Here is a 10,446-nt window from a genome sequence, read left to right on the forward strand (position 1 = left end):
AACCATCTCATGATAGATCGCCAGACACAGGCTGGAAGGCAGTGTGCCCACCAGGCCTTGTCTGAGCCTTTGAACTGTGGGCCAAAGTAACACTAATTCTTGTAAGCAGATTAGCCTCAGTAAGGAAATTGAGGAAAGCCAGCTAACACAAGAGGGCTTGAGTTAGGTAACCTGACCGGGTCACATGACAGCCAGTGATTTGGAGCTGAATTTGTCAGGTAATAAGTGTGTTAATTCTACTCCACACAAATCTTTCCACCTGTGACTGCACAAAAGAGAGAAGAGGGATAAATCAGACTAGTCACGTTTCTAAACTCAAATTTAGATTTGAACACTGAGCGGTTTAAATCATTGAGTGGTTACCCAGAAGCACTCTGTAGTCACTGAGACCCCAGCTTTTACCGAGTGCAGGCCCTTAAACTTTTTGTTTGGTTGGTTTTTTGTTTGTTTGTTTGTATATTTGTTGTTGTTTTGAGACAGGGTTTCTCTGTGTAGCCCTGGCTGTCCTGGAACCTGTTCTGTAGACCAGGCTGGCCTTGAAATCAGAGATTCGCCTGCCTCTGCCTGTCCCTCCTGAGTCCTGGGAGTAAAGGCTCACACCACCATGGCTGGTGTTTAGGGAGGGTTCAGAAGTCTCTCGGTGTTGTTAGCTTTTCTTCTCTTTTCTTTTTTCTTTCCTTTTATTCTCCTTATTTCCTTCCTCCTTTCTTGCTTTTTTTTCTCTCTCTTTTTTTTTTTTTTTTGATACTGCTTTTCACGTAGCTCAAGCTGGCCTCCGACTCTCCATATAGGCCACTCCTCCAGCGTTCGCCTCCCAGAGTGCAGGAATTGCAGATACATACTGACACACCTTGTTTGTGAGATGCCTAGGCGAGGCACAAACCCAGAGCTCCAGGTATGCTCCTAGCAGCACTCTGTTTGTGAGCCTGAAGATGTTAGCCCGTGAGAGTTGAATGAATGAGGCGCCCAGAGAGGAAAACTGAGCAAGAGGTTCTCCTTGTCATAGGGGAGCGAGCACCGCAGGGGCTGTAACCTGGAGAGCAGAGACAGAAAGGCTGGTAACTGAGAGGGGAAACCCCCCACCCCTCAGGCTATAATAGACCCTTGGCTTTTCCTTTGAAGCCAGGATCCCCGTTAGGCTGTTGTGAGGCTCAATGTGAGAAACAAGGGCAGTGGAGACAGTAAGAATTCCCTGGACATTGGACATATTTTGAAATTAGACTCGACAGGATTTTACTGATGATCTAGTGTACAGGGTGCAAGAGACTCAGTGTGTGAGCTGTGAGAAATATTTGTCTTAACGTTCTGGTGAATTTACTTTAGAGGCAGCTGTGGAGAAGCCTTAACGTCCTCTTTAGGCCTGGTTAAGTTGATAGGAATTGTAAAACTCCTGGCCACTAAGAACAGAAAGAAATCAGAATGACCCCTCTGCCCAGGGTGTTCTTGCCTGAGGCGTCCAAGATGAAGAGATAGTGGCCTTGCATACCAGAAACCATGTGGTAAGAAGACTTGAAGGTTAAGGTGTCAGGACACACTCCCTGGAGTCGCAGGTTCAGGGCTTACTTAGAGTGTGTGGGACCGGCCTTGGCTTCTCCCATTTCTCTTCTCTGCTTCCCCTTCAGTTCCCATCTCTCAAATCCAACTTCTTGGTTACAAAGAAGCTTTGACTCTCCAAGGTTCCCATACTTCCATGCAAGGGAATTCCGGAGGTGGGGATGCGGGTGGGAGTGGGGGATCTGTGGACAGGTGGCTGGAGAACAGGAAGGGGAAGGGCTCCTGACTTCCACCTGGTGGGACTGTAAATCTCCATCTGGGAGAAGTTACAGTCACATGGAAGAAGTCCACTCTCTCCTCTCCCTCCACGATGGGTCTGGGCTGTCCCCAAACTGGTGAAAAGTCAGTCTCTGAGAAGGAGGGAAGTCTTTTTACTATGGTTACTCCCTGGAGTTCCTAGGGCAGCCCCCAGGGTTCCAGCGCAGCGAGGGCGGGAAGACAGCCCCCGGGCCAGCCCACACATCTTCTGAGGGCGCGGGCCTGGAGGAGGCGCCCGGGCCGGCAACGCCTCTCAAGGAAGTTGGCCCTTTAATTACAGAGCCAGTTCCCTGTCACATCCACCTTTAGCGGCAAGCAGCAGGCGCAGTTGGTGTCAGTCCTCTGCCTCCGGTGCAGCACCGCGGCCATGGGCGGTTCAGCTTCCAGCCAGCTGGACGAGGGCAAGTGCGCCTACATCCGAGGTACGGCGGCCAGGGCGGCAGGGTGGCGCAGAGCCAGGGCTAGCCTGGTCACCTGCACACTGATCTTCCGAGGGAGCACTGGCTAGCTGGTGCTACCGGCGGGCGTTGGGCTCCTAGACTTGGCGCTCGCCTCCGGGAGCGGAGCCGGTGTCCTGTTTCAAGCACCGGCGTGACTCAGGTGGGGTAGAGAGTAGGGACTGGATGATGCAGGACCCGTCAGGACACACGTGAGAGGCAGTAAGGTACTCCCAGGGTGGCTGGAGAGAACTTTGTTGGTGCCCCCTCGCACTCCACCCCTCCTGCCCCCGCCCTGTGCCCCTCCAGCCTCAGAATCTGTTCCTTCCCTGCTGGGGAGACATCTTTCTTGTTTGTACTTGGCTCTGAGTAATTTCCAAAGGTTAGAGGTTTACTGGGGTTATCCCCTCGAGTTTTAAGATTTCCTTAGTGGTAGTGGTGGGGAGTTCCTGGGCTATCAGAATTTCCCTCCGGGTCATATTGGCCTGGTTTTGTAAAGTGCAGCGCAGGCCACACCTTCTCCTGAACTTCACACCAATTGCAGGGCAATTTCATCAGAAGCAGAAAGGATGAAATCTTTACCTTTTCAGGTTGGATGGTTCCCTTCCTTCCCCTGAGAGGGAGGAAAACAAAAGGGGAAGCTCAGAGTGTTTTTGCAACAGTTGTTAAAGCTATAGATGGGGAGAAACATCTTTTTAGGAGATCTTGACCTACGGAGTGATTCAGTAAAGAGAGACAGGCAGAAGAAACCAAAACTCGGTGGCACAGAAACTGCAGGAAATCCAGAGTTCTTATCTTTCGTTGTGTTTGGTTCTTACCCCACCCACCCTAACCTTGCCCTCAGCCACAGACATTCATCTAGCTATGAATTTAGTGCCCCACTCCTGGCGTCCCAAGTACTTTGAAAAGTATGTATTAAAGGAGGGCTACTGATTTCTTTGAGTTAATTTTGTATGCAGCCACTTTGCAGAATTTATCAGCTGTAGGAGTTCTCTAGTAGATTTTTGGGGTCATTTATGTATACTATCATATCATCCAAAAATAGCGATACTTTGACTTCTTCCTTTCCGATTTGTATCCGCTTGATATTTTTTAGCTGTCTTATTGCTCTGGCTAGAACTTGAAGTACTATACTGAATAGATAGGGAGAGAGAGTCAGCAGCCTTTACTTTGTTATGCTTGCAGATTGGAGTCTAGCATGATTGTCCTCTTAGAGGCTCCAACCAGCAGCTGACTCACACAGATGTAGACACCCACAGCCAAACAGTGGATGTGGCTTGGGGACTCCCTTTAGAAGTATAGGAGGAAGGATTGCTGCCCTGAAGGGGATAGGAACTCCACAGGAAGACCAACAGAGTCAATTGGACTCTTAGGGTTCTCAGAGACTGAACCACCAGCCAAAGAATATACACAGGCTGGACCTAGGCTGCACATATATAGCAGATGTGTAGTTTGGTCTCCACATGGTTCCCAAACTGGAAGGGGGTTATCCCAAAAGCTGCCATGGGATATGTTCTTCTAGCAGGGCTGCCTTCAGTGGGAAAGGATGTGCCTGGCCTCGAAGAGATTTTATGTGCCAGGGTAGGGGTGTACCCAGGGGGCCTCCACCCACTCAGAGGAGAAGGGGAGGGGTGCGGGGGAAAGGATTGTGGGAGAGGGCGACTGGGATGGGGCCAGTGAATAAGATGTAAAGTGAATTAAAAGAAAAAGTATGTATTAAGCTCCAAGTTTTACTTTGACTTTTTAGAAGAAACAGTGAACTTTTTCCTGATGCCCCTTTCTGGCTCTTAAGATTATATCTAAAAGAAATACATTTATTCATTTATTAATTCTGTATTTGTTGTCAGTCATAGTGTTTCAAAACCTTTTTAAAGGATGCCATATGAAGGCAGATTCAAGGCAGGGGCTATAATTGATTTTCCAGATTCTTGCTTCTGCTCACTTCAGGACAGGCAGTCATCAGTGTGAGGGGAAAAGCTCAGTCACTTGTCCCTCAGTGGTGGTCTTGGCCCTCTGCACAGGGAGAAAAGATGGAGATTTTATTTAAGACTAAGCCTGCTAATTTTACTCTTTGCTGTTCACACCCCTCCACCCCCACCCCCACCCCGTGCTGGGCTCAGAGATGACACAGAACACTAACAAGGGGCTTGCATTAGCCCGTGAGCAAAATTGTGTTTGTGGCGTTTATAAGATGTTTCACTGCATAGTGAGAAGCACTTGAAGTTGATGCATAGCCAGTTACAAGTATCAGGATCCCTGGCAAGGTTGGTGATGAGCTGCCTTGCAGGCATGGTTCACATACCTCAAGGTCATGACCTTTGTTGTGATTTGATGCAAGTATTGTACTCAAATAAGGAAAAGTGTTAGCCTCTTTATTCTAAAACAACATTGATAGACACACAAAAATCACTATGTAAGGAAGATGCAATAATCGTATTTAAGTTAGTAAAACTATAGTTATTGCATCCCTTAGTCTTGGATTGTTTTCTCTCTTTCTATATTTAGGAGGGGGCTTGCATGGTATGTAAGCTGGGGAGGGAAGAAAGGAGTTAAAATACCTCCAGAGAAAATGAGCCTCTGCTTCACGTGACTGACAGCCCTGAGCACGCCAGAAGGGAAAAGAGCCTTGGAAAAATGCATGGAGCTTGGAATTATTCCTGCATGAGCAAACAGAGATCACGGGGTTCTGATTTCCCCAGCAGTTTTGAAGCTTCAGGTCCCTAAATAAAACCGTAACCCTGCATTTATCCCTCCGCCCATCGTTCAGCCCATAAATATCCTCAAGCTTTGAGTTAATTGTAAGTAAAACAATTGAAGGTTTGAAGGTCGAGTTTAAATACGGTTTTACGATCTGCTCCCCATAAAGTAGCCACAGTGAAGCATACATTTGAAAGCTGCTGCCGAAGCAATAACTTTCTTTGGTCCTTGATATACTTTGCCAGGATACTAGTCCATAATTTTTTTATTTTATTTTTTTATTTTATTTTTTTTTGGTTTTTTGAGACAGGGTTTCTCTGTATAGCCCTGGCTGTCCTGGAACTCACTCTGTAGACCAGGCTGGCCTCGAACTCAGAAATCTGCCTGCCTCTGCCTCCCAAGTGCTGGGATTAAAGGCAAGCGCCACCACGCCCGGCTAGTCCATACATTTTAAGCCATGCTGACTTTGTATCTGTTTGAAGCGCTGTACTTCTAGAATGGTAACACTCTAACCATGCTTACTTTCAGGCTGATCCTTTAATAAGGACCATTTGATTTGTGTGCCTCAAAACTTGGCATGGATGTTTTGACAGGACTTTTGTTTCTTAGAATTCAGTCAATCTTCAGGTAAAGCAAGGCCAGGTGTGTTATAGAATTGCTTCATTCCGAGTGTGGCAGTTTTAAATATCACCCAATACCCTCATGGCCCCTAAAAGGGATTAATTTTCGGATGGCTTAGAGGGCTTCTAGTAACTTCCCATGATGAGGCATATTTATTAATAAGCAGGGCGGAGGCTGACTTCTCCTCATGATGCCCTCTGGTAGCCTTTAGTCATTACTTCACTATTCTGTGTAAAGGAATTATATTTTCCTTTAATCAGGGATGAAGCTCATTTAGCCAGTGGTCAGCTTAAGATGTTCTTCTCTTTTTATAGCGTTAAAACTTTTTATTATTATTTTGCCTGCGATGTGTGAGGATGGGTGTGTCCTTGCACGCATGCTGAGGTCACAAGGCGTAGAGCTGGCCCTTTCTTTTTACCTTAACATGGGCTGCAGAGGTTGAACTCAGGTCTCCAGGCTTACGTGACAACTGCTTTACCCCTGAGACATCTTTCTGGCCCTTTTTGTGTCATTTATAAAAAAACAAGACTGCCTAAAACTGGCATTGTTAAAACTTTAGATCAGTAGTTCTCAACCCGTGGGTCTCGAACCCTTTGGGGGTTGCACATCAGATGTCCTGCACATCAGATATATTTACCCTGTGACTTATCACGGTAACAAAATTACAGTTATGAAGTTGCAATGAAATAATTGCATCGTTGGGGTCACCACAATGTGAGGAACTGTGTTAAATGGTTGCAGTAGAAGGAAGGCTGAGAACCACTGCCTTAGATGAAGCAGAAAAACAACCATTATCTATAATTTTTTTTTCTTGTTGAAACAATAACTTTATTTCTTTTTAGAATGAAGGGTTGAGGGTTGGTGACACAGCTCACTGGGAAAGGCCCTCCCTGAGGCCCTCATTCCGATTCTTAGAGTCCACCTGATGAAGGAGAGAACTGACTCTCACAAGTTATCCCTGACTTCCACACGGTACAATGCTCCCCCCACAAACCAACCAACCAACCAACCAACCAACCAACCAACCAACCAACCAACGTAATACAAGATTTAAAAGAAGGCCTAGGGAAATGGCCCAGCAGGTAACCATGCTGTTGCTAAGCCTGGTGACATGAGTTCAAGTCCCAGGATTCACATGGTGGAAGAAGAGAGCTAGCTCCCACACACTTCACACTTGTGCCATGACACTACATCCCCACCTCTACAGAAAATAAATAAGTATAGAAAATTAAAACTACTATTGAATTGTTGTTTGTTGTTTTTGTGAGATAGGGTTTCTCTGTGTAGCCCTGGCTGTCCTGGAACTTGCTCTATAAACCAGGCTGGCTTCGAACTCACAGATATTCACCAGCCTCTGCCTCTGGAGTGCTGGGATTAAAAGTGTGCACCACCACGCCTAGTTTAAATTCAGCAAGCAAGAACTGGGGTTACACAGCGCCAGTATGGGTTTGGTGGGCGCATGTGACAGGAAGTAGTTAAGGAAACTGTTCCTGGACTTCCCAGGGCCTACAAGACAGCGCCTAGGAGGCTAGGTGAAGGCAGGAGAGTCATGACATCAACGCCAGTTCAGGCAGTAAGAGGAGAGGGCTGGAAGGAAAAGGCTGGAGGAGGCAGGGGGAAAGAGAACGATCATTCCCTGAACTCACTGTTACAGTCAACGGACAGCCTGAGAAAGGCTCAATGACTTCCTTTGCAATGTTCATCGACGAGCCGATGCCTTTAATGAATTTCAGGTTCATTTTAAAAATTTATGTGTAGGTCTGTATGCCTTTGTGGGTTTCCGTGTATCAGGTATGTGTGGGTGCCCCTGGAGGCCAGAAGAGAGCAGTCAGTCCCATTACAACTGAACTTACAAGAACTGAGAACCACCTGATGTGGGTGCTGGGAACTGAGCTTGGGTCCTCTGCATGGGTAACGTGCTCTTTTTAATTAAATTAATGAATGAATGAATTAAGTGTGACAGTGTGTGTGTCGGGGGTACATGAAACACGGCATGGTGCAGATGTAGAGGTCAAAGGACAATGTTGGATTAATCTTTCCTGCAAGCAGTATTCTCTTAACTACTGAGCTACCTCCCAAACTCTGGGCTTTAATTTAAAACAGTTTTTTTCCTTAGGACAATTGCTCTCATATTTTTGTGATGAGTTAACTTGGGTGACAAAGTCGGAAATTTAAGCTGGAGTGATGTTCCCTTGGGCAGAGGAGAGGTGAGCTGCTCCCATTAGAGGTCTGCCTGAGTTGCGTGTTCAGGATGAGTATTCATTCATTATCAGTTGTTGCCGAGAGATGGGCATCTGAACAGATCCGATTTATCTGGATAATAGGTGGGTGTGGGCTCAGAGTCCAGTTTCCTGATTAGTAATGGTAACATCATCTTCAATGAGACAATTAGGATACAGAACGGGGCAGCCACTGTCAGAAGCCAACCTGACATCCCTCCCCAGAGAGGGAAGTAATGACAGACCAAATATGGATCCCACCAAAGTCCAACTTGATCAATCACAAGTTTTATTGGCATTACTTATAGGAATATAGGTGAGGGGTTGCTTACAGGAGCAGAAAGGACTCAAAGCTACATCACCAAAGCCCACCCCAGCATGGGTGACAGGAGACAGAGCTAGGAGCCTGGAACACACCACACAGCCTACAGGCAGCTCAGCAGGCTGGAAAGTGTCCTTGGCAGGTGACTGAGTTGGTCTGAGTCTGTTCTAGCCAGCTCAGCTCGCTGGTCTTTGTTTCTTCTGGGCAGGGGTGTTTGGTGCTTCTTCCAGACTCGTCTAGCAAAGTCTCCTTTGCAGCTTGTCTTGTCTGAGACAGACTTTCAGCAGTGTTTACTGCTTCTAGACTCTTGGTGAGGGAGGGGCCCAGTGAATCCAGTCAGATTCAGGGATTTCCTGAAGACTTGGGTTGTTTACATCCATAAAGGATGGCGGGTTTTCTCAACCTTTCACAGGAGCCACCAGAAAACACAGATATTTACATTAGGACTCATAACAGTAGCAAAATTACAGTTATGAGGTAGCAATGAAAATAATTTTATGGTTGGGGGTCAGCACAACATGAGGAGCTGTATTAAAGGGTCGCAGCATTGGCAAAGCTGAGGACCACTGCCCTAGATCATCCTGCTAGTTTACTGCCTTGTAAAAATTCAGTCCTAAAATATCCTTTTGTTTCACTCTTCCTTTATATCCCATATCTTAAGAAGTTTCCCTTCAAGATGGAAGGGTTTAGCTTTGAGGAAATTACTGCTCGACTATAAGATCTGGTCTCAAAACACCAACCATAAAGTGAGAAAGATTGGTAGTGACCTCCTAACAGCTTTTCCCTTCTGTCTTCATTAGTGGAGCATGCAGTTTTTAATCTAATAAAGATACTCCCAGGCTCCTTTGCATCAAGATGGGGACATACAAGTGGCTTTTGGTCAATGGGAATGTAAGTAAAAGAAAGATATTGGTCTGCAGGTGTAAGTGGATAGGAATGATGTTTTTTTATCCTGTCCTTGATGCTGGCTGGATGTGAACTTGTCGGGACCGGCCATTTTGGACAATGACATATCTTTTTAAGGAGCTTATACAGAGCAGAGCTGAGGGATGAAAGCATCGTAGGCTCCTGTGGAATTCACATAAGTAGAACCTTCAGATGAAGCCTGGGGCTGCTTTCCTTTGGATCTTAATAAGAGAGAAATCAACTTATGTCTTATATAAGCCATTGTTATTTATAGAATTGCTACTGTACACAGAGAAGCCTATCCTAACTAATATAGTTGTCTTCTGTTATCTGTGGCCCACAGTATCCCAGCCGACCCACAAAATGCTACCATGTTGGGTCTCCTTTAAGAAAAATTGATCCAAAGACAGTAGGAAATGGTAATCAGTGTACTGTTAGTCTTAGCTTTAGGTCTGCCTGCCTCTGCCTCTCAAGTGCTAGGCACACCATTCATAGTTAGCCATGGCAGAGCCCTCTCTGTCCCCAGCCTGAAACAGCCTCTTTCTAAGAAGTGAGAAACTGTTGCTCAGGAAAGAATAGAGAGATGTTAAAGAAAGGAGATGGCACAGTATAAGTTTATTGTGGTCTAATATATACCTTAAATCTGCTGGGCACTGGTGGCGCACACCTTTAATCCCCTCACTTGGGAGGCAGAGGCAGGCAGATCTCTTGAGTTTGAGGTCAGCCTGGTCTACCGAACAAGTTCCAGGACTACACAAAGAGATTCTATTTTGAAAAGAAACAAAACTCAAAACCAAACCAAACCGACTCCCCCCCCCCCCCAGTCTTAAATCTTCCCGAAGTATTGAATATAGCGAATAGAGATTTGAAGTAAGGAACATTAATTACAGAAGACTGGGAATTTCTATCATCTTTTACCCATCTTTATGAATGAGAACCAAGGCACTGTGAATGAGAAGATAATCTTTAAGAAAACCCAAATCTAATGTTTAGAATTAGAGACAGTTCTGGACTTGAAAGGGTTAATTTTGTTTTATTTATAATTTAATTAAAATACACGTACTGCAGAAGCCTTATAACATAAGCAGTGATAGTTTGGTCTCCTAAACAGAAACTTGGAGAACTTTTTTGTTAGTAAAGAAGTATGGGGCAGATGACAACCATTTGCATGGGAATGGGAAGTAAAGTCAGAGTAGAAGGGAGTGGAGGGGAGGAAAGGAGAGAAGAGTCGAGGGGAGGGGAGGGGAGGGGAAGAGAGGGGAAGGGAGGGAAGGGGATCCAGACCCACCTGGGCCTGCAATTGAAGGGCTAATGAACCGCCATCACCATCGGGATGAAAAGAAAGAAAGAAAGAAAGAAAGAAAGAAAGAAAGAAGGAAGGAAGGAAGGAAGGAAGGAAGGAAGGAAGGAAGGAAGGAAGGAAGGAAAGGAA

General features: G+C 45.9%; 1 protein-coding gene across 1 annotated transcript in view; it reads left to right on the top strand.

Moving 5' to 3' along the window:
• The first annotated feature begins 2,022 nt into the window (after window positions 1–2,022).
• Window positions 2,023–10,446, top strand: part of Niban1 (niban apoptosis regulator 1) — a 152,175-nt gene continuing 143,751 nt past the window's right edge. Inside the window, exon 1 of the mRNA XM_021168396.2 lies at window positions 2,023–2,234. Coding sequence (XP_021024055.1) covers window positions 2,180–2,234 — 55 coding nt within the window. The 5' untranslated portion in view covers window positions 2,023–2,179. The remainder of the gene's footprint in view (window positions 2,235–10,446) is intronic.

This window comes from Mus caroli, chromosome 1 (genome assembly GCF_900094665.2).
Source record: "Mus caroli chromosome 1, CAROLI_EIJ_v1.1, whole genome shotgun sequence".
Classification (NCBI taxonomy): Eukaryota; Metazoa; Chordata; class Mammalia; order Rodentia; family Muridae; genus Mus; species Mus caroli.